This window comes from Girardinichthys multiradiatus, chromosome 17 (genome assembly GCF_021462225.1).
Source record: "Girardinichthys multiradiatus isolate DD_20200921_A chromosome 17, DD_fGirMul_XY1, whole genome shotgun sequence".
Classification (NCBI taxonomy): Eukaryota; Metazoa; Chordata; class Actinopteri; order Cyprinodontiformes; family Goodeidae; genus Girardinichthys; species Girardinichthys multiradiatus.
The window spans coordinates 5,739,293-5,764,495 of record NC_061809.1 but is presented as its reverse complement, the minus strand read 5'-3'; the positions used below and the strand labels follow the sequence as shown (position 1 = coordinate 5,764,495).

The window sequence follows — 25,203 nt, the reverse complement described above, 5'->3', positions numbered from 1 at the left end:
CAGGGGCATATTTTGAAAAATAAATCTCAAAAGTATTTTTCTTTTTCATTTTAATTAAGTGAAAGAATGAGCAGTCTTGAAGAAGAAAATTAAAATGCAAATAGGATGATTGATTACTAATTTTATTTATGGGTCAAACAATGCAGCCACATTCTTAAAATGGAAAAGCATTTCTGAAAATGCTTTTTCATTTGAAATATGGTAACGATTTGCTTCCATATTAACCAGCCTCTCCACATTAACCAATTCAAATAAAGTGTCTATCAGTGTATCCATTGTGCTAGGTTTGTGCAGTCAAAGGTTTGTTTGTGCTACTATTATTTTGAAGATAATAAGTTCCAGATGTCAATCCCCCACATTTCCCAACTCAAACACATATGGTGTCAATTGATTCTGCCATACTATTATTTTGAAGATTTTAAAGTTTAACTCTTCCAAAGTTCAACCCCCTGAGCCACATTACCTGAAACCAGTGTTAGAGCTCAGTACTTTTAACCAAACAATACTGTTCTTATCATGACAAACACAGTTCACCGCAAATATCAATTATCAGTGCTCTATTTATGAGTGAATTGTTTTGTAGAATTACACCACTCATGGCAGCAGCACGTTGGAGTAGTTCTGTTATTTTCGTTCTGATGTCTTGTTTTTGTCAGGGCTCTGTGTTAGTGTGCAGTGTATGCGTGTGTGTGTTTCTTTCCACCCTCTGCTCTAGAGCGTTTCCTGGCAGGTGCTGCTGATCAGGGCCTAATCACTGGCCTTCTTAAGGAGCTGAGACCAGGAGGGAGACGTCAACCCGTTGCTATATTTTTGTGGTACTGACCGTGATGTGCAATGCTTGTGCATACTTTTTGCTGAACCTAATTGGAATTTTCTCTTGTCTTTTTCCCCAGACCTTGCCTGAAGGGTTTTTAAGGCTCCTAGTCCTGTGATCGGTTTTCTGAGCGAGCTTCAAGGTTTTGTTCCTCATCTCCTACCGTGAGTCTCCCTGCCTTCTCAACTTCTGGCCCCCTGGCTTTGGAGAACCTTACTTCTGTTGTCACCTGCCTGTCCACCCTCCTACGTGGGAACGCTTAAACTGAGTCATCGTTTGAGAGCTAAACGAAAGAAAGGAAACTGCCGCCTACCACACTCATCCTCCCAACCTCCATCTCAGAGGAAAGACGTACCTCCCCAGCTAAACCACAACCGCTCTGGCAGTGAGTTCCTGAACAAACCCTTCTAAAATAAAACTCCTTGAAATTCTCCTGGGATATCCATAACCTTGTCACCTTCCCTTCCAAAGAAGAACCAGTCTCCTGCTGTCATTGCCTGGGTCCCTGTCTCGTCTTGTTCCTTTTTTTTTCACAAAATAAATCTGTTAAAACGCTGTCCTGAATCTGTGGTTGTGTTCTCCTCAGAGTTTAAAGAAACACTATATTATGACAGTTTTTAAAGGATCGAGTTCCTTCTTTTGGGGATAAGGGTTGTCTGTTTTGGACGACAGTTCCCTCTAGTGTTGGATATTTTGCAAAAAAAATGATTTTTGCTAATACCTCAAGTAAGACCCCAAATCCCAGATGAGGGAAAAACGACACGCTGTGAATCCAGAGCAGGAGCAAAGAGAAGAGTAAGAAGGAGGGAGTTCAAATCATCTCTTCCATTGGTTATAATGGGCAATGTGAGATCATTGGGAAAAAAGTTGGATGAACTCCAAGCCCTTACAAGGACCCAGCCAGAGTAATGGGAATGCAGTATTATATGTTTAACTGAGACGTGGTTACAGAATTTTATTCCTGACTTCAGCATCTTTTTGGCGGGCTTTCTGATCATTCGAGCAGACATAAACAAATGTGTGAGCATTTACACAGCAATTATCTATTTGAAAAGTTTCAGTCAGGTTTCAGAGTTCATCATAGCACCAAAACAGCTCTGCTGAAAGTCACTAATGATATTCTCCTAGCCTCAGATTATGGACTTATGTCTGTACTTGTCCTGTTAGATCTCAATGCTGCATTTGATACAGTCGATCACATTATTCTCTTAGAAAGGCTGGAATCATATGCTGCCTGACAGATTCCAGTTGGTTCATGTAAATGATAAATCTTCACACTCCAGGGTTAATTGTGGAGTACCACAGGGTTCAGTATTTGGGCTAATTCTCTTCACTATATATATGCTTCCCATAGGTAAAATTATCAGCCAGCATGGGATACATTTTCACTGTTACGCTGATGATACTCAGCTCTACTTATCCATAAATCCTGATAAGCCCAACCAGTTAGACTAGAAGACAGAAGTTGTCGTCTTTGGACTGGAGTCTTTAAAAAAGAAACTGCTTAGTCAAGACTTAACCTGGATGGCATTAAATTGACCTCCGGTAATAAAGTAAAATACCTTGGTGTTATTTTTGACCAGGACCTGTAATTTAAATCCCATATTAAACCGGTTTCTAGGATTTCCTTTTTTCACCTTTCACGGTACTAATGTAAACTATGTTATGCTGAGAAGTGCTTTTATTTAACCAAGGGAAGTACTTTTTCTTTACTCTCATGTGGATCACACAGCGTATAGGTTAAAAAAAGCACTGATTTCTGTTGAATAACAGTTGTGCTGAACCCTAAAAAAGTGGACAACAAACTAAATAACTTGTATCTAATCCTGATTGCCCCTATTGGCAAAACCAACTGTTATGGGACTGGGGTATGTTATGGGGGTTATTATTGTCTACAACTGGATGTTGGGATTGGGACTTTTTTTGTAAAATCACTAGTAGCTCTAAGTAGTTTAAATATATGGCTCCTAACAAACATTTATGGACATTAGAATTTCATAGAGTTAGACTTACCTATGTGGACTTCGTACCCTAAAGGTGGCACTTAAAGCTCTAAGCCTGGAATCTGCCTGCAAAGGAAATGTTAAGAAATGTTCAAGCCCAAAGAACACAGAGAATATCTTAATGATTATAGAAAATGGAGTTCCACATCTGTACCTTTGCCTGAAACCCTGTCTCGTTCACCTGTTCCTTCCAGCCATGCTCCTGCCACACATAATCACAGAGAAAAGTCTTTATACTTCAGGAGCCAAGCAATCTAGGTGGTGTATTTTGATCAGCAGCACTGAAGCAAACAAACGATATCCCATACCTTGGTGAGGAAGTGGTACAGAATTTCATCGTTGGAAAGAACTGGATGAGAGGCCACGCGGAGCAGGAAGTTCTCCAACCCAATCCTGCGCCGCTCTACAAAGTCTGGGTCCATGTTGTCTGCAGAAAGCTTGTGCCACACAAACTCTGCCTGCAAACGGAAAAGCAGAACATTTTATCGACACCTTTTTAGATACTAATGAAACTGAATATTATTCCACAGTATAGAGCTGTTGGGATGAAGGTGCATCTGTGAAGGAGCAACAGAAACTGAAAAGGCTAGTGTCAGTTTATAGTATTGTTGGAAGAAATGAAAACAAATCACAGTTTCTGCAGAACAGAGCTTTGGTTTTCTAGAGGACAAGGCCATAACTGCTAAAGGGCTTAAAAGCTGGCTTCACAACCATTCTTGAAATCACAAAAAAACCTTTAACTGGATATAAAAGGTTAATCTGGTGTATTTGATAAGCACTTCACTCAGGTAATCCAATCTAATGAACTAAAAACAGAATTGTGAGTCATTTACAAATGAGGATGTGTAATTTTAGTTCTGTTCTGAGACAGTGGTGTCCCAAATCTGTCCTAAAGGGCCTGTGTCCTCAATGTTTTCACGATGCAGTTCACCTGAATTAAATGAAAGCAGAGTTTACAAGCTGTGTGTGCTTCTAGAGCATGCAACTTGGATTGTGGAACATACAGAAAAGGATTTTTCCTTATATCTGAATATGGACCCTGAAGAATCATTCAGTTTCTCTTCATCCACAGACCATGATGCTGCAGCAGTGTTTATATTGTATCATCATGACACATTAATTCCCCAATCTTGCATTAGTCCTACGTTCATAGTAGATGGATGGATGGATCTTTTAGGGAATGAGATGGGGTAAAAATTCAGGAAACAAAATTTTTTCGTCGTCATTGTTGGGATTATGATTATTGATTAATTAATATTTATCAAAAATTATAATTGAAAATCATAATTTGACAAATTGAATTTCTTAACCAACCAATCCTTATTTATGAATCGAAATCAGAGATGTCCTCCGGGATTGTAATTGTGGCTCAAAGCCCTTGATAATTACAATTAATAAATTCTCAGTAATAGTTGCTAACTATTACTAGATGTCACTGTTTAATCAACCGTTTCTGGCGAAACGTGGGGAACTTTGACGTTATTTTGACTGACAAATCACACAAACAACTTCTCTTTATCTATGTGAATATTTATTATCAACAGGCCTGATACAATTTGCTCTTCCGATTCAATAATCTTCACCTAATCAAACATGCAAAGTTCTACTAACAAGGTTAAAATATCTAACTAAACAAAACAAACAGCAGTGGGTGTGTATGGAATCAAACCAGCAGTTATGGCAGTTATGGCAAAATTACAAAAGAAATATGGTTGAGCGAAGTTCGGGGAGGCCACTCCCCAAAGTGTAGCTCAGTGGGACATGGGCAGTCATAAAACTCCTCCAAGCAAAGTTGTAAACCCAGAGGACAAAGGATAATAAAACTTTTGGCAGCAAGCTAGTAAAGCACAAAGTTGAAGACAAAGAAAATGGTTGATTTTGACCATAAGGTTATTATAGCAGTCCAGTTTCACAGCGCACCTGCACTAAGGTGTTCGCACAGTAAAAACACAACTTGCGAGACTCGGCGGCCTCAGAAATCAACAGCAATCAAGTTTCAATAACGTAAGGGAGAGAGAGGGGAGGGGGGGGGGGTTACTGCGCGTCCGCAATTAACTCCAAGAAGAGCGGTCAATCTTCGTCTGCTGGCCTTCTTGGCGAAATGGAAAAACTGATCTGAACGTCATCAGTCGACTGGAACAAAAGCAAGGGTGGCAATCCGTCTCCTTGAAACCTCTGTGAGGGTTTTTTCTTCTGTTATGTGTTAAACTCACGTCTTCGATCGGTAAAGTGAAATCTCTGGCCTTCCTATTCCAGAAAATTCTTTCATGAATTTTTCTTTTTCGTTGGCCAACGGGAAGAATGAATGAAAGTCCACGTGGGATTTCTTCTCCAGAATTGATGCTCCAGTCTCGGTTTCAGCTGAAAGCACCTCATTAAAGGGGCCACCTTCCTATATAGTGTCCTGTGACGTCAGACTTGGGACGCCACGTCATATCAGCCGCACTGCCCGCTGGGATTTGTAGTAGCGGACTATACTGGGATACAAAATGGCCGAAAACGCCGGAAGGCCTGGTGGCGTCCAGCAAAGTGCAAATGGTCAATATTCAGCAAGACATGGTCCAAAATTCCACCCTAGGTTCAAAGGGTGAGATGAATCGCAGTCGTTGAAGCTGCTGGGACCATTCTGTCCTTAGCTGAACAATCAGTGATCCATGGCGAAGCAAAACAAAACAGCAAACTGTCTCTGTGTTCCTCAAAGGCCTATGATTGGGCAGGATAGATGTTAGCCTGGGCAGGGCTAAACTCTGACTCATACCTTTCTATGTTGTTCAATGAGAAACTACGTTCACATCATCATTACATTCTTTTGGTCATCAGCTTTGGTAACCCTGAGACAAAGTGAAACAACAATAAAAGATACAGTACATGTATATGTATATAGGAAAAACAAAAAACAAATCGTGGTTCATTATTTGTCCAATTTCCATTAGGCACTGGAACCTGACTGTGTCATTGGCAAAGGTGGTGCTATGAACCGTGGGGGAATAAAGGTGAGGGAATCAATCCTGGCCTGTACACGCTTAACCTGCCTGTATGCGGTGTGTTATCTTTAACAAAACCAACGTTTAAAACAGGTTTAGGCTTAAACCATTACCTCTTCCAAACGATGATGGGGTTTAATATAACTCCTGTCTCTAAACTATCTAGATGCGAAAAGGGAGAGAAAAATAATAATTGAATTGCAGTACCTAGGCTATAAGCCAGGTGTGTTTGTGGAGGTTGCAAGGATGGACTTGGGATTTTCTCTACTAAGTTCAGCAGAACTATGCCAGTAGGTATCTGTGCCTCGGTGGGACTGTCTACAGATGAACCAACCTCTTTTAATAAGATTTTGCATGAAATCTCTGGTTTGTCCATTACATCATTCTTGATCACTTCTGTGAGGGTCTGCTATGCATGCAGAGTGCAGCAGCTGGGATGACGGTGTCAATCTTTTCTGACAAGCATTCAACCCACTTAATGAAGCTGCATGTCATAGTTAGGAGGAACTTGTTACCTCCTGTTAATTTTGGAGCTGGTTCGACCCGGTTGGTCTGAAGATGGAACCAAGGTAATGTAACCCCCCTTCGCTGAAGCAGAGGTTGACTGATTGGCTGGGATGGCTGAAACTGGCAGCAGGTTAAGCATCCTTGGATGTAGACCTGAGTGTCGTGAGACATTGGAGGGCAGTACGTCATGTGTTGGAGGATGTGGAGTGTGGCTTTGTAGCTCTTATGGCCCCCTACCGGAGAGTAATGGGTATAGGATAATGTGACCCCCCTTTGGTCTGTTGGAACAATGTTCAAAGTGGTTTTGGCACTTCCGCCTGGACCCAGAGTTGGTCCTGGTGGCAGTCAATGAGTGGGGCCAGCCTGTCCAGCAGATCCTGGCCACCGAGAAAAAGCTCTGTGTTCAATGTGCACATATAGATGGGGTGCACCAGAGTCATGTCTTTGAGTGTGATGTCCAGCTCCACCCAACTATGAATGCATGATCTGTCTTGGGTGCGACTGGTGATGCTTACATCACAAGCTTCAGCCTGAAATGTTTCATTGAGGGAAAGCATGGCTCTACTCACCTCCTCAAACAAGACCGAGAACATCAGACTGATCTCTGATCCCTTTTTAAAATGGAAACTCAGTTGGAAACATCCTCCTATACTGGTGGGACAGTATAGGTAACATGTATATCCATTTTGGTTTAGTTTACCTGAGAACCTTGGAAAGATGGTTTGTGGTGTTTCTCCTGGAGAGGTCCCAAGGGAAACTTGGAGTTTCCTAGGTTTGTCTCCCCATCCGATCAGGTAGACTCTGATTTGCTGTGGAGACTCGGTCCACGCCCAGTCATGCTGACGGGAAGTTTGGGTCTGGTTTAACTGGAGGGTCGGCTTCCTGTTTCAAGGGTTGTGGGGGTGTGGTGGCCTGACGCACTGCTTCTGTTACCATCTTGCGTAAGGCCTCCTTCATCTCTTTCCCCATAATTCCTTCTGCGTGTCGGTCCCACACATTTCCATCAGTCTTACCTTTTGGCCTCTCTTGATGGTCAGGACGTCTGCTGGACCTGGGGTTATCCGGTTTACCAGACTTTGGTTGCCGTTCATTGCCAACCCCGTGGTCCTGCTGACCAAACCTACGTTGTTCCCTGAACCTGTTATTAACGTGGGTTCCTGCTGAAGGCATTTCCTGACATTCTAACGCAAGGCTGGTTCTTTCAGTGTGGACCTGTAAAACCCTAGCCTCGTCCTCTGATCCCTTGGTCGGGTGAGCACGTGTTTCCCACGCCAACTGAGCATATGTCCGGATCTCCTGCATGCTCAGGGTCTTTGTTCTGCAATACATAGTAACATTGTATCGCACACTTTCATGAAGGTTGTGGAGGAACAGGGATTTAAAACCATGTTCCTTCTCAATGCCAGGGGCATTGCGTCCTTGGAAGTAAGCAGGTCTCAAGCACTGGTAATACTCCCTGGTTGCTTCGTTTTTCTTTTGCTGAATAGCAAAAGCACCAAGTGTGGCAGAGGCCCGGTCCATGTACACAGAATATTCTTCCCTTAAAGCTTCGCAAAGAGTTGAATAACGGTCTCGGACTGCGGGGGTCAGGCTCTCCATGAAAACATGGATGCTCCTGGATGTTGTCTTCCAGATGAGCTTCAGTTTTTCCCGTGCTGATGGGCGGTACAAATCTAAAAGACAGCGTTCAACTTAGTTAAGATAATCAAACAGGAAGTTGCCCATCTTGGATTGAATTAGCGATTTTGAACCCAATTTTGCTGTTTGTAGCTTCTGTATTTGATCAAACCCTTCCTAGAGATTTTGATCGATCGGTTTGAAATGTGTTCAATTTGCTCAGAAGCGATGGGGGATCTTAAGTAATCAAAATCGTGAGTTTTTGAGCATGCTGAAGGGGCACAGCCAGACCTTAGAGTTTGACATTGCGCCAAAAAAACCCAAATTGTTGTAGCTCCTACAAGGAAAGTTGTAGAGACACAAAACCTTCTGTTATTGATCCACATCTACGCCCCCCCCCCCCCCCCCAACAATATTCAATAGTTAAATCTTGACCTCATCGAAGCCCCACCTCCTGAGAACAGGAAGTGTAATGTTTTACTTTGAAAGGTCATTTATGACCCACGTCACCTAATCTAACATGAAACTGTCCTCAGTGTTAGAATAAAAGATGGTCTAAATTGGTCTCCAGAACTAAGAGGTTTGGCTGGAGGGTGTGGTCATGGCAGTGTGGCATAGTCTGATGTCACGCCATGATCACACTTTTGGGTCTAATTTCCACATATTTTTATCTGATTGGCCCCAAATTTATTATAAGTTTAATATTAGTCCAGCCCCCAAAAGATATCCAGTTACGTGGGCGTGGCTTAATTTCTCAACAGCGCTTCCTTGAAGCTCTAAAACAACCAGCCCCAAGCCATGCTTTGACCGAGGATTATGAAATTTGGTACATATATGTAACTTATCAGGACCTACAAAAAAAGTCTCTTTGACCCATTGCTCAAACCCCACAGGAAGTCCGTCATTTTGAACCAAGGCTGCAATTTTCTTGTTTACACATGTCGAATCTGAGCAAACTCCTCCTACATATTTTGACTTACAGACTTCTAAATCACTCAGTACACTCTCAAGGCATTGGGGATCAAAAGTTATCAGAAGCTTTTTGCAACATGAAAACATGTGGGCGTGGCCAAGCCTCAAAAACTCACTTCTCGTAACAAGACAAAATTGCTATAGCTCCTACAAGGAAAGCCGGAAAACCTTCTGGGATTGATCCGCATCTGGCCTCAAACAATATTCAAGGGTCAAATGCTGACATCATTGAAGCTTCCCCCCCTGAGAACAGGAAGTGTAATGTTTCACTTCGGATAGTCCATATTTGTTCCCTTTCGCTTAATCAATATGATACTGTCTCCACAGACAACATCATAGTCTAATTTGGTCTCCACTACTGACAGGTTTGGGTGGATGGTGTGGACGGTGTGGCTGTGGCGGCAAGGCAAAGTGCGACGTCACGTCATGACCTTACGTTTGGATCTAAATTCGAAATGCATGGTCCGATTTACTTCAAACTCAACATGGTTGACCCCCAAACAGCTCTATTGGACTACATTGGAGTTTGGATCAACGGCGCCCCTAGGAAACTTTAACACCATCCAATCCACACCAGATTTGGTGTGCATCATCATAAACGAAGGCTGAACACGTTGCCATGGGCAATTAATTACATCGCTTTAACCAGGTTTCTTAGCTGATTAACCTTCCTTGACAGTCTCCAGAAGTTTCAAACTTTTTCTAATAAGGCACAATAATTTTAGATGACATTTTCAAAGCAAGACAGGAAGTCTTTGTTAATCCTTTGCGACCAAACATGAAGTGAGCACAGCTTCCATCTAGAAGGTCAGATTTTGGACAAATTTTCAACACTTCTTGCCAGAGAACTCGGCATGTTTAAAGATCATTTGAAAGCTTGCTCTAAGTACCGCCTATTGGTGAGGAGCGGAATCGAGCAGCGGGCTGGACAGTGGCACGGAGGCGGCTCTACACACTACACAGGTTGAGAGGCGCTGAGCTGCGAAGGACCGTCCAATGCTGCTCGCAGCTTTAATTTCTTCATGTAAGTAATTGGAGTTACAGCATGCTCGAGAGAGGATTACTTGTTTAATTAAAAGAACAGCTACCATTGTCCTTTTAGGTTCCTATGTTTGTACTAAACACGTTTTACTATTATTTAAAATTTCTAATTTATTTTGTCAAATCATAAGATGTACTGATGTGAGGAAAGGTCAGCAGAGTCATCCACAAACTCCTCTGTATACTAAAATATTCAAGAGTCAAATGTGAGACCGCCTGATGCTTTGTTCAGTGGAACAAAGATACCAAGCATGGCTGAATGGCAATACTTATTTAATCAGGACATCCTCTGAGATTTTAATCTCTTTCCTAACAGTAGACTAGTACAAGTGACAAAGCTACAGATTTGACATTAACATAAAAATATAATGTAGATCTGCCAAGATTAGAAAAAAATAAAGGTATTTACATCACAGCAAGTGTTCAAATAAGATTGGAGCTTAAACAGTATAGAACTTGAACTAAAAGCCAGACTGTGTCTCGGTTTTGTCATACTGTACAATTGTACTGACTCTGCATGTGGCAACAATCACGGAAGCAGAACAGCAGGTTTAACCGCTTATTTGTAATACAAGCAAAATGAGACTGAGTCCAGACTGGGTCTGCCACAGAAATCTGGACTGGCATGGAGGAGAGGAGGGATGTTGTTGTTGTTCGGGTGAAGTTAAGGAGAGGTGAGCAGAGAAGGGTTGAAGTCAGTTTACTGTTTGCGGTGGATGACGGCTTGTTGAAGGAGATAAGACTTCCCCACAGAGGCTGAGTTTGGCAGGAGGAGTGGCACGGAGATTCACAGTGCTGGCGTTCTCTGTGTGATTCTTGAGTGGCTTCAGCTGAGCACGCGGTGTTGGAGGGTGGACAGCCAGGTGAGCAATGGTGAGCTGTTTCCACGAGGTGATCTCAGAGCTGCGGGACTGGAGGTAGGAGTGAAAGGGAGACTCACAGCTGGAGCAACAAAGAGTTGTTTTCAATCCTCGGCAGAGCATGACATGGAGAACTGGAGCTTGAAATTCCAGGGCTCTGTTGCAGGGTGATCAGATCTGCGATGCAGGACCAGAACCAGGATGGGACATGAAACTCGCATTTTTCAGCTTTTACAAACAGGCTGCTTTCCAGGAACCGTTGGAATTGGTTAGACCAAAACGCATAACCAAATATTCAAAATGTCCGATGGGCATCTTGAAAGCAGTCTTCCACTCATCCCCCTCTGTGATCCGAACAAGCTGGTAGACGTTCCGTCGGTCCTGTTTACTGAATATGGTGGCTCCTTGTACTGACTTGAAGGCTGAGGAGAGAAGGAGTATTTAGTCTTGACAGTTATTTCATTGGGGTTACCAATGCAGGGCCTCAAGGTTCCTTCCTTCTTTATAAAGAAAAATCCCGCACCAACTGGTGACGAGGAGGGGTGGATGATGCCGCCCTTCAGAGAGTCATAAGACATGCGAACAAGGCGCCAAGATGTTAATGGGGCCATCTGAAGAAGATCAATGGTGCAGTCGTATGGACGATCAGGGGGTAGAGACAAGGCCAAACTCTTGTTGAACACTCTTTAGAGATCATGATACTCAGAGGGAACGTTGAAGAGATCAGGGGCTGATTGAGGTTTGGCAAGAGGAGATGAGGATGGAATAGCAGAGCGACAGCCTGAGCTCCAGGGTTCAATGCAGGAGTCTGTCCAGTTTATGTGTGTATTAGGGGTTTTAAATCAGGTGTGTCCTAACACCAGTGGGGATACTTTTGTGGGAAAAATGAAATAAACTTGTAGTGGTTAGCGTAAGCGACCAGTTCAATAGGTTGGGTTTGCTGGGAGACAGGGTTAAGTCCACGTCCATCCAGAGCAGTGACTTTAATAGGAGGATTGAGTTCTTGAACTGGGATATTATATTTTTTAACCAGCTCGGAGCTTATTAAGTTCTGCTCTTATCCAGAGTCAAGCAGGGCCGTTAAAGGTTTACAAAAAGTGTGCATTTTAGAAGAAAACAAGAGCAATCGGTCTGATGGATTGCGCCCGCCAGTGCCCCCTGTTCTACTGGCGGGCCCACTCTGAGCATAGGTACTGGAGGTGTGACAGGTGTTGCCCATTAAGCCTCATCTCCTGAGCAATATAAGAGGTGCCTGCTGTCAGTACTTCGACGCCTGAGTGTTAACTAACGTGGTAACACTCTAGCCCACTGAAAAAACTTGCAGACTTATTTCAGAAGATTCTTATCCTTGTTTTGTGCTCCTCTTCAGGTTGCTCATGTGCACTGGATTCTCCTCCAGTTCACCATCTGATCCCAAGCCTCCTTCTCTGATTCTGACACCCTCCCGGACAAGACTCCAGCTGACAGCATCCTGGCACCTCTTACTCCTGGACTAAGTAGCGAACCCTGCAAACCCTCCATTGTGCTCGCCATCAACCTTCAACCGGTGCTCCACTGTTGCCCTCCTGGAATCCATTCACCTCAAGAAAAGCAGTTAGCAGTTCCGGATCAAGATCAAGCCCATCAAATTCTCCACTCCCAGACCCACATCGTTTCCCCCCTGGCGGTAATCCTCTCAATCAACTGTAAGTTAAAAATTTTCAGCAATATCTTCACAGAAATTCTCAGACTCTTTCTAACCATCCTGCCCTCCTCCCCGCACAGTTGATGAGTTCCCAGTTCCAGATGCCAGTAAACAAATCTTCACAATAAACCTGTTAAACCTTCTTCTGCCTCCTGCATGCGGGTCAAAGCAGCAGTAAAAACTATGACAGTAATGAGATAGGATGTCTAGAAGCTGAGGTGTTTTGTGCCCTTTTGTCACTGGCTCTATACCTGATACGGTTGTCTGTACGGATGGATAAAGTGATAAGTTCCTCAAGAGACCTTGTTTCATCTCGGCAGGCCAATACATCCTTCAGTGTGTCATTAAGAGAATTTCGGAAAGCTTCTTTAAGAGCCATGGAGTTCCAGCCTGATTCAGCTGCGAAGGTGCGGAACTCTTGCCATTTCTGCAACCGATCTAAAGCCTTGTTTTAGGGTCCTCTAAGAGTGGGGAGAACGTCGGAATAATAGGGTGCATTGCAGGAGGAACCCTTTGCATTTTTCAATGTCCCCTGAAAACGGTTCAAGATGAGATGAAATTATTTCACGAGTAACGGGTTGGATGTGGATGGGACTGGCAGAGGGCTGGGCTGAGAGAACAGAAGATACATAGTTAACAGGAGGATGAGGAAACTTGGAGACTACACTCTTGATTTTGGTTTGTTGTTGGGTTAATGACTGGAGGAGTGAATTACGCTGTCCGAGAAAATTGCCTTGGTAGGAAATCTCGTAATTGTGCCCCAGAGTCTTGTTGGTCAGTGGTTCTGTCATGCTGTATAGTTTTACTGACTTTGGATGTGAACCATTATGGAGGCCGGACAGCAGGTTTAACAGTTTATTTGTAATACAGATTTGTAATCAGATTTGCAAAGCAGAACAAGAAACTCGATAAGAACGGGTAGAGAAATGCAAAGAACTGCAGAATACAGTGAGGTTACCACCCTACCAGAGACAACGAGCTGACACCTCCCTCCAGTTTCTAGCTCCTTAAGAAGCCCCGATGATTGGGCTCAAATGAGGAACACCTGTTGCAGCGGTACCTGTCAGTCACACCCTGACGGAGAGAGAAAACACAGCACAAAACACAAAACCTGCACACAGCTGTGGGCATGGCCGTTTTGCTTTTAAAAATATATAGACTCTCAGCTGCACCTCAGGTCTTCAAGAAGGCTGTTCCACAGCTGGAGGATGCCTCACCATGTTTTAGTTCTCCCTCTGGGTGTCAACAGAAGAACCTTTTCAGAAGACCCGAGGGGCCTGTAAGGGTGTACAACTAAAGCAGATCTGATAAATAGGATGGGCTAACATCATTAAGATCTTTAAATCTTATAAGAGCATATCAAAGACAATTCTACAAAGAGAGGTAGTCAATCGAAAGACTTTACAATTGATTTATAAGCCCATTTCAGATCTTCCTTTTATTACTTGATCTACACAATCAACTGAAACATCCCGACAGGAAATGGGGGATTAAAGTTGACTTACAGATATTATGTCTCTACGCTATCTTAAGAAATCCATAACTACCATGACTTGTAAGGAGTAATACAAGATTTGGGAACTAATGTGACATATTAATTTGATGCAATCCAGGAATCCTTTCACCTACAGACGCTACAGGCCTGCTTTAAATGCACAGACTGGACTGTTTTTGAAACCTCAGCCACTGACTTAAACCAACTCACTCATGTGGTGATATCATACATCAGTTTCTGTGAGGACATGTGTGTGCAGACCAAGACCTTCTGCACCTTTGGGAATAACAAGCCATGGTTTACTTCACATCTCAGGAATCTGCGCAAGGACAAAGAAGAAGTTCACAGCTGTGGAGATTGGGCGCGGTACAGGCAGGCCAAGAACAAACTAACAAAGGAGATCAAAGCAGCCAAGAGAAGCTACAGTGAGAAGCTTAAGAACAGCCTTTCTACTGGTGACACTTCAGCTGTATGGACCGGTCTGAGAAACCTGACTGCCTACAGGAGCCCCCCCCACCCATCCTGAACAGAATCCTCGCCTGGCAAACTGTCTGAATGGCTTCTACTGCAGACATGACAGGAAGCCGTTCATGCCTCAAATCATCTCCTCCACATCCCATCCAGGAACAAGTTCTTCTCATAAAGCTACCAACTCCCTACCTTGAGATCCTCTGCCTGCACTAAAGATCTCCAAGGAAGATGTAAATAGGCTCTTTCAGCGCATGAAAACAAAGAAAGCTGGAGGACCTGATAACGTCTCCCCATCATGCCTGAAAGCCTGTGCAAACAACTCGCTCCGATCTTCACCCGGATCTTCAACAAGTCACTGGAGATGTGTGAGGTCCCCTCCTGCCTCAAACGATCCACCATCATCCCGGTGCCCAAGAAACCCACCATCCTAGGATTAAATGACTATAGGCCTGTAGCCCTGACGTCTGTGGTCATGAAATCCTTTGAGCGGCTGGTGCTGAAGCACCTGAAAAACATCACAGGCCCCCTGCTGGACCCCCTGCAGTTTGCTTACCGAGCAAACAGATCGGCAGATGATGCTGTCAACTTAGGCCTACACTTCATCCTGCAACACCTCGACGTACGCCAGGATCAGCTCGGCCTTCAACATCATCATACCAGACATCCTCCACCAGAAGCTCACCCAGCTCAATGTCCCAGCCTCCACCTGTCAGTGGATCAACAGCTTCCTGATGGACCGACAGCAGCAGGTGAGGCTGGGGAGCATCCTCTTCCGAACCAGATCATTAAGTCCTGGTGCTCCCCAGGGCTGTGTTCTATCCCCACTCCTCTTCTCCCTCTATACAAATGCCTGCACCTCAGCGGACACGTCCGTGAAACTCCTGAAGTTTGCAGATGACACCACTGTCATTGGACTGATCCAGGACGGTGATGAGTGTGCATACAGACAGGAGGTGGATCGACTGGTACATTGGTGTTGTCAGAACTACCTGGAACTCAACCCACTCAAGACCGTGGAAATGGTGGTGGACGTTCGGAGAACATCACCCCCATACACCCCCCTCACCATCCTCAACAACACCATGTCGGCTGTGGACCACTTCAGATTCCTAGGAACCACCATCTCTGAGGACCTGAGATGGTCTTCACACATAGACACTGTTCGAAAGAAGGCCCAGCAGAGACTGTACTTCCTGAGGCAACTCAAGAAGTACAACCTTCCACAGGACCTGCTGGTCATCTTCTACACTGCCATTATTCAGTCTGTCCTGTCTTCATCCATCTCAGTGTGGTTTGCCTGTGTTACTCCACAAGTAACCCTGGAGTTTGAAGAAGATTGTTAATTTACATGAACAAATTGTAATTTGTCAGACAGATAAGATTTAAACCAGCCTAGTGCTGTTCCCCTGATCCCTACAGCCAGGCGTGGACTAACCATCTGTAAGTTCTGTAGAATCACAGAACGGCCGCAACACATATTTTTTCTTTTTTTTGTTATCTTGCAGATCTACTGTTCCACATTCCAGTCTTGTAGGTGGCAACAATGCGTCCTTAAGTTGAATGCTAGCCGTTAGCTGACGAAGAAAAGGTTGGGACTGAGAATGTGAGGGAAAAAAATGAGACAATATCTGCTGAAGCCACTAAATGTCACAAATTAACCGACATGTTTAGCAGCAGCTGCATCAGCACTACAGCACATATTAACATTGAAACATGATCCAAGAATTGGTGAAGAGGAGCTTGTAAAGGCTGGGACAAGTGGAACCCCAGACGGTTGAGCAGCCTCAGCATGATAGGCCCACCTGTGAGGATGAAAGACAGAAAGTTGAGCAGGTGGAACGTCCACAGACTAATACAAGCCAAGTAAGCATGAAAAGGACGATGAGAAAGAGAATAGGCTCTTTGCACGTCAACTTCCTTGTTCAGGGATATGTGGAGGGATTACTTCCGGTCTATTGAAAACGACTTTTTATACAAGGTGATTGCAGGGCTTGCCTAAGCTGACGATTAAAGACGTTCACCGCATTTGTAAAAATAAAAATAACTTGAAAAATAAAGCTTATGACCAAACATGAACTGTACAAGAACTGTAAGTCTGTGTCTGTTGCATTTTTGGGTAGCTCTGTTCTTTATTGAGTGAAGTAAACAGAGGTAGGTTGAGTAACCAAAACTGCACTCAAGTAAAAATACTCCTACAAGTACTTTGATTTTCAAAGTAAACGTAACTAGTTACTACCCACCTTTGTTCACATTTCAGTTAAACTATTAATTTGTGTTATGTCTAGCTAGTTTGCACTATATTAGCTTGCCTTGTGTAGAATCGAATGTTATCATCGGACCCTGCAAATCGTTCCTCAATCTCTTTCTTTAAAGATTCTATTTCTTCTTTTAACTTGCAGTTTTCATTCACTGCCATGTTGAGGCCAGCAGGTTCTTGGACAGAGCAACAGTCATGGTCCAAAGTAGGACTGCAGTCCGCAGGCTGCTCTTCTGCTGCGTTTTCTGGCTCAGGTCTCCTCACTCGGTCCCAAACAGTCGGTCTTGGAGGCTGTATAGAGTAATCCTTCCATTTAAACAATAACGGGACAGCTTCTTTATTTACCTTCCTTCTCCCCCCAAAGGTTTTAGGCTGGATGATCTGATCTGGAGTGAAGTGCAGAAACCTCTCGCAACGAATACTCATTAACCAAAGCCTTTTTGATTCAGCATCGCTTGATTGAGCCGTGGAAACTTAAAAGTCCATTATATTTTGAAGTTGCCGTGTACTTAGGGACACAGCAGTGTTCATGATATTGTTTTACTTGCTTCTGAAACACGAGTTTGTCTTTCTTTGCAGTCATAGTTCCTCAAAGCGGAAGAAAGTAAGGCGCATTTCGCTTATGCGGATGTGACATCAGCGTCATACCTGCAACAAAGTTTTAATAGTTTTGCAATTTTCATTAGTTTTTAATTTTATGTAGTTTTAACTTCACATTTTGAATTCTATTTTAGTTTTAATTCGTTTTTATCATTTGTTTGCTAGTTTAGTTTAATTTTTATTTTTCAAAAATGCTTAGTTTCAGTTTAGTTTTTATTTGTTTAAGTTATAGATTTAGTCTTTTCTGAAATAAAATCCGGGGACATTTCCAGCTCAGAGATTAAAATAAATAAATTTTATCAAGATATAATGAAAACATCGGTACAGTTACAGTTTCATTTATTTAAAAATATTTATTCATAATTAAACTATAAATATCCAGGAAAGTCTATCCACACTGTTGTTAGCATTTCGTAAGAGTAATAAAACAAATAAAGCACAATAGTAATGTCTGTCTTCTTTACTCCTTCTAACACTCATCTGCTCTTTCCCTGCTCTTAGCTTTACTCTTCTTTCCTACTCTCTCTTTTTCTATCAGACGTTCACTATTCTAAAAGAGACCAAAAAGATTAGAGCGTATGACATACTGAAAAATTACAATTTAACAAATAAAACTGTATTTTTGATTCAGATACCATTTAGTAGTTGGATATTTATAGGAAACTATGATAATCCTTTAAATATTAACTTTTCTTTAATTATTTAACAATTTTCCTCAGTTAATGAAATACCAAAATTGCCATATTTAGCAAAAAGAAAAAAACAACAATTTTTACTTGGAGCTACTGGCTCATACAACAGAAGAAATGCACATTTAACCAGGTGATTCTGTCTCCCTTCTCATCAGTCTCAGTTCATGCAGTTCGTGCCTCATTCACTTTCCCTGTTACTGACTCCTTTTTAGTAACTTTCATATGTCCACACTGAGTGGAATACACATCTCAGTGTAGTTCACAAATCACCATAATAAATTAGCAAAACAACTAATAACTAACTCAGGAAATATAAACTGAAGGTCACAAATCAATTCTAAAACATTTTACTTTGGACAAATCCTCGTTGACACTGTTGCTCCAATTTCCCAAATCAGGGAGCTGTGTTCTTGTCTTCCTATTTGGTGTTCTGTTCGTTCATAAAAACTTGGTTTATTAGCATTTGTGTCCTCACCTTTAGTAAAACAAAACACATTCAAGCCATTTGTTTTTATTTTTACCATTTTTTTTATGCTAACAACAGTAGTAACGTTTCCTACCACGAAACAAACCTTCATCACGGCCAGGATCAGCCCAGTCCAAGGCGGCACACTCAGCTAGCTCTTCTTCTTCTACTCTGTCTGTATCGTTAACAGTAGCGCAACCAGCTACCGTAACAGCGGTTGTTCCACGCAACATACTCACTTTCTACCCCCGGGTACCGTAATAACTGTCTACGCAGAGCATTTCTAATTCACGAAACGCTTAAATCCGGGACATTTCCCGGGACAGCTTTTTTTTTTTTTTTTTTACCGAGTCCTGTCCAGCAGAGTAGCACTTAGAATTGTTGTCTGAGTGCCATGAAAAAGCCCATGGCACTATACTGCTTTAAAGCTCTGCTTGATATTCATAAAAAGAAGCTTTATTAGAAACTGCTTTGGGATTATTTCAATTGTTACCGACACAGAGACAGAAATGGAAAGGGGAAAAAAAAGAAGCACGAAAGAGAGAATTGTGGGGCAAAAAGGAAAAGGGGATAGAAAGAGAATATAATGGAGAAATGAAAGAAAGATGAAGAGAATACAAGATAACACTCTGCTTGCTTCTACATCTACAGAAACGTTCGTATTACAAACTTTTTTACCGGTACTTATGAATGCAAGATGTATTTAGAGGTAAATGCGGCTCAAAATAGAACATTTATGTATCTGTTAACACCTGAATCTAAACACCTGTCGGTCTGAGTGTAAGCGCGCTTGTGTATACAAGGTTTCTCCATAAAAATATGCAATAGTGAGAGTGAGGTGCCACAGACCCGCCCCCCTGGACCCGGGACAGATATGGAGGAGATCCAAGCCACACACATCCACAGCCCCCCAGAGCACAGGAACCCCAGGAGAACCACCGCCGGGACTACTGTAACCCCTCCAGAGAGGAGCAGGGGAGAATCCCAGGAGAACCACACAGCAGCCACAGTGCAAAAGCCCCAGCGAGCTGCAGCAACAAGCCCACAGGCAGCCGTCTATGCCCAAGCAGATCCAGCCATGGACCCAGAGACCCAAGACCCTGGAACATATCACTCCCCAGGCAGAGGCTCGACAGAGACCAGGGGTCCAGGCCCCGGCAAGCAGCGACCAGGAATGAGCAAGCACACACCAAAGCACCCAGTCCCGGATACCAAGAACCACAAGTACACCGGCGGCAGAGACACCAACCACCGGCAGGTAGTGTGGAGGGAGGGAATAGGCCCCCACATTCGATGGGGGCCTAAACTGATCCAGGAGAGGGAGCAGCCCAAGACCCAACCTGACACAAAAAACAGGCACACACAATCACAATCACACATTCCCACCCTCATGCGTACACATAAAAAAACACACCCAACATAAAGACAAACAACAACGGACGTCGTACACTCACTCACACTCCCCATACATACTCTATACTCCCAGGTCCAGGTGCCAATACCCCATAGGGACAGCCAGGTGGTCCCCTTCCCTCTGGGGTGGAGACCGGCAGACTGCACCAGCACCTGAACCTGGTCTGGGCTAGCTAGGGCTCGTGTGTGAACCTGAGCGACCAGGTTACAGGTACAGCTTTAGCCGACGACAAGTCATCTAACTTGGGGACGTCTGGTCACCCTACACTACAAGACATTTGGTTTTATCTAAAACGCAGTCATATTCAAAGTAATCCCAATTTGGACTCTGGCGCTTTATCCCAAAGTTTGCTGACATGACGCTAGGTGTGGACGGACCGCTCAGATGACTTGACTGACGTACTTGCCATCTGCTGGCGTAATGCGGCACACCAAGAAAAAAAAACAACAACTGAGACTAGACTTCATACTTATAGAGATATACAAATTAAAACTAAGCACATTATATCTATAAGTTCTGTTTATTTTAGTTAGTTTAGTGAACACTAATTACAGTTTCAGTTAGTTTTAGTTTTCGTTTTTTCGATTTTATTTTTATTTCAGTTCACAAAAATGTTTTTTTACTTCTAGTAGTATTGCATGGTGGCTGACGTTATGTATACTCAGTCTGCGTTGCTCAGTACATTAAAAAATTTTTTTATTACATAATTAAAGTAAAATATTAATTAGTAGTTAACAGTGTTGGGAACGTTACTTTAAAAAAGGAATTAGTTATAGTTACCAGTTACTTCTCCCAAAACGTAACACAGTTAGTAACTCAGTTATTGCACTATAAAAGTAAGTAGTTACTATGCAAAATAACTATTCAGTTACTTTCAGAATTTGAAATGATGTTACAAGTTGACCAGAGAAATCAAGCCTTTTCTGTTTTCTGTTTGTGTAGGATTGTTGGAGCTCGCTCTGGCTGCAGCAGGGCTTGGGTAGTTAGTCACAAGTGTGGAAGGGTGAGATGATGCAAGATGCTTCATACGGTTGGAGTTGCTGGTCACAGACGTGGATAATTTCTTTGTTCCTGGACATAACTTGCAAATCACATGCACATTTTTGCCTTTAACTTCAGCGAATGTAAAATATTGCCTATACTTCTAACTTTCGAACCCTGTCTTTGAATTTGCAAGACTCCCGTCCATCGTCACGTTTCTCTCTTGCTGTTGGTTTACTCTGTGTGGTGCAAACACACCTACCTGATGCCTTCTCACCCAATCGGCGTCACGTATGCCGCTATATGTCCGTGCCCCCTCCCCCACCTCCTGCTTTTTCCTTGAAGAACTTTAAAAAACACTCATTGGAGAAAAGTAGATCTCTCCGCAACAGTAGATTACTCTTATTAAACCCTGTTTATTGAGTTGTAGTAATGCATCACGTTACATTGTAAACATCATAACTGCGTTACGAAAATGAGAAAAGTAATTAGTTAGATTACTCTGTTACTGAAAAAGTAACGCAGTTACTAACGCCATTATTTTGTAACGCCGTTACTCCCAACATTGGTAGTTAAAACAGCTCCACTTTAAACACCATAGTTATTCTGAAACTTGGCTTAGGGTACAAGTTCTTCCTTACTCTGGCTGTGACACAGGTAGCCTGTAAGAGAAATTTCTCTGTTCTAAAACACATCAAAAGTCGCATAAGGAGCACACAGTCACAGGAAAACCTGGAAGCATTTATGCTTATGAGCACAAAGAAAGACATCCTCATGTCCCTTGACAATGACTTGGTCATAGACAAAGTTGCAGCAAAAAGCGACCTGTTGAAGAAACTCCTTATACCACAACATTGAGTAAAATGCCACACATCATTGCTAGGTTTGTTTAAGGTTAGTATTCAACCCCCCATTCTTTGTGAGTATTCAGGTTAAATTGTTTAATTACAACATCTTTAAATTATGACTCATCATAACTCATAGTATGTCCTGTGTTTCACATACCTGTTTATACAGGTTCCGCCAGAGGGACTGCAGTGTTCTGAAACCCTACTTTCTATTTAAATACGACTAGAATACTGTGCTTTATTGAGTTAACATTGGTGCTAGTGCTGTCATTTGAACTATAGTGACACGTGAACTTAAGGACACATTGTTGCCATCTACAGGACTGGAATGTGAAATAGTAGATTTGCAGTATTAAAAACAAAAAGAGAAATTGTGATACTCTTGCCAGACATTTTTGTGCACCGATCGGTTTTGGCTGGCCAAGGCAAAGTCCAGGGCTGTTTTGTAGTCCCAGTCCGTCCCTTCCTAAAGCATGTTCCAGCCTTTTTAAGAGAATATTGTTATCGACTGTATCAAATGCAGCACTGAGATCTAACAGAACAATACAGACACAAATACATTATCTGAGGCCAGGACCATATTATTAGTGACTTTCACTGGTGCTGTTTCCATGAGCCCTAAAACCTGACTGAAACCGTCAAACAGATTATTGCACTACTCATACACTCTACTGTGTAAAAGCATTTCAGTGGTGTGTATAAGAGCATTTTAGTAGTGTGCGTAAGGGCATTTCAGTAGTGTGTATCAGAGTATTTCAGTAATGTGTGTAAGAAAATTTCAGTAGTGTGTGTAAGAGCATGTAGCGTTTTAGTAGTGTGTTTGAGAGCATGTAGTGTTTGTATGTAGCCATTTCAGTAGTGTGTGTAAGAGCAGGTAGCGTTTCAGTAGTGTATATGCGAGTTTTTCAGTGGTGTGTGTAAGACCATGTAGCATTTCAGTAGTGTGTATGAGAGCTTTTCAGTGGTCTGTATAAAAGCATGTAACATTTCAGTAGTGTGTGTGAGATTAAATTCAGAATAATGTCCCCAATGACCCCTCACAGAAAGATGGAGGTGACTCCTTCTCCTCGCCCAGTATTTTGAGGTGTTGGTGTCATCCGTTTTGGTCGACATGCGAAGCTCAGCATTCGTCGGAGTGATGGAGATCGAAGCTGACATCATCGGATGTATAAAAAGCTGAGGAAATTAAGTTTTTGCCACCATTTCCAGCGTGTCTCAATTCAATTCAATTCAAAGATACTTTATTGATCCCCGAGGGGAAATTAGAATTCCAGTACAACCCATCCAAACAGACATCATGACACAAGACAAGGGGAGGACGGGTCACCGAGGCTTTGCTGCCCACTCACAGGCGCTGCCCTTGCTAGATGAGAAAAGAGGCCACATTAGGAAAGTAGAGGGAAAAAAAATCATATTTCACACTTTATCCTTAACAGGATACAGTTGGAGATTGCAAAAAACCTCAGCACAAAGAAGCAACAAGTTTACAAAACAACATCATGAAGGTGAAGGTGGTGTGAGGGGTGCATATGTTTATCTTGAGCATGCGTGTGTGTGTGAGTGAGTGTGTGCAAGTAAGTCCATGAAGCACTGTCACAGAAGCCATTGTCCTTGATGGTACGTTGGAATGTTCATCAACCGGCCACAAAGTTCTGAGCAGGTCCACAGATGTCCTCAGGGAAGGGAGGGGGCAGAGGGAGCAGAGCGTCATGTTTACATAACTTCCAGGATAAGTTGAAGATAGCCAGCCATCAAGGCTGTGCAGGGGACCCAGATTCAGAAAAACAACAATTATTTGGGTTGGGCTGACTCTTAATTTTCCGTCAGCCTTGAGAGTCTTGCTGGTGCTTCTCAAAGGCAAATCCAAACAGCCAAATTCCTGGTCTTTCGCCAGATCCGAGCGAACAACTTTCTCCAAGATTTATCCCATTTCACCCCTGAGTCCAGGAACCACAACCTGCCTGCGATCCTGTGTAAGGATCACATCCAGTCTGCGATTCAGCTCACGTAACATCTCAGTCTGAGTGCTGATCGCCCTGAAGATCACATCACACATGCCAGGCAGCCTCACAATTGCCAAAACAGCTGCTGACACTCTCCGAATTTCTCGATATGCCAGGACTCCAAAAAGCAGAAATCCTGATATTAAACATTCAATTATATACATACCTTCCACATCCTCGACTAACATTATCGACAAACACACAATCCTCCACTTTTGCCAGGAGTCCATTGTGTATCCAGAGAAAAACGTCCAGTCTGGACATGTTAGGCTCTCCTTCACCCTGTCTTCTGCTCGAGAAAATTTTATCAATTGCATTCAGAGACCAGCTGACCAAATCCATAACTAAGAATTTGGAAGATATGCAAGAAAAGGCTCCAAAGACAAGACACAGAGCTGAAGCAAGGCAGATATGGGAGGGGGTGGGAGACAGAGAAAAAGCGTCCTCCTCCACCGAGAGCAGAAAGCAGAGGACGACGCAACGGGGCGCATATCCGGAGCGACAGAAACTCGCAGGCGAACTTTTGCTCCACACGGCCATTCCCAGAAAAGCTTGAAAGCTGGAATTCTGTCTGATACAAGAAGGTCCGAAGATTCATAACAGATCGAAGACCCCGCTGACACTCCAGCGCAGGTGAAAAACCCACAGAAGGAGACGAGTTTTTGTCCTCGTTTTTTAGTTGACTGCAACGGTTGCTCATATTTTCCCCGTTTTGGACGAATTAGAAGTTTACCGTTTGTGAGTTGATCAAGGACGCGTGACACTGTGGTCCCCCCCACCTCCGTTTTTCTTCAGACCTACCCATCCTCATGCCGGAGAAGAGAAGAAATCAATGTCAAAGTAATTTTGTTCTTTTCATATTAAATCGGATAGGTGTATTTAGAAGTCTGGGCAGGGTGAGGCGTAGTTTAAGGTGATTTAGAATCACCAGTAGGTAATCCAAGAAATTAATTTGTTGCATGCATTATTGATTGAAGTGTTTTATGCTGAGCTGTTTTGATTTGCTGTGCTAGTGTTGCTTGATTGTTGAGCGCGGATGCGATCAGCAAGGTGCGTTTGTTTTTGTCCGGCTGATCCAAAATCAGGCAGGAGTTAGACAAAGTTTTACAGTCAAAGCAGCTGCGGTTTGGACCTCGTGACCTGACCACTCCTTTGTCCCAGTTTTATTAATGGAGGTTTTCCACCGAGTTCCCGTCTCAGAGTTTTATGACCCTTTGTTCGAGATTTGGGGCAATCAGCTGCTAGTGGCTACGGACGTGGCTCCACTGTTCTACCAGCTGATCACCAAAATGTAGATTTCAGCACACCAGGAGGGCTTCATTCTCCAGGTTAACCCAAATTGCACATTTTGTCCGTAAAACTGCTGGTTTGATCTGCGAAGACACTCAATGCGCATGTTTCTTTTTATTATTAGTAAGGTAATCATTTTACTCTTTGTATAGAACAGTGCATGTTAGGTGAAGGTTTTTGGACGAGAAGAGTAACTATATCAGG

General features: G+C 43.0%; 1 protein-coding gene across 1 annotated transcript in view; it reads right to left on the bottom strand.

Annotated features, from left to right (window-relative positions):
• Positions 1 to 25,203, bottom strand: part of LOC124883359 (sorting nexin-4-like) — a 60,602-nt gene that overhangs the window by 30,981 nt on the left and 4,418 nt on the right. Inside the window, exons 4-6 of the mRNA XM_047390458.1 lie at positions 3,126 to 3,275; positions 2,972 to 3,019; positions 2,828 to 2,883 (exon numbers count right to left, since the gene is read on the bottom strand). Of these exons, the coding sequence (XP_047246414.1) occupies positions 2,828 to 2,883; positions 2,972 to 3,019; positions 3,126 to 3,275 (254 nt within the window). The remainder of the gene's footprint in view (positions 1 to 2,827; positions 2,884 to 2,971; positions 3,020 to 3,125; positions 3,276 to 25,203) is intronic.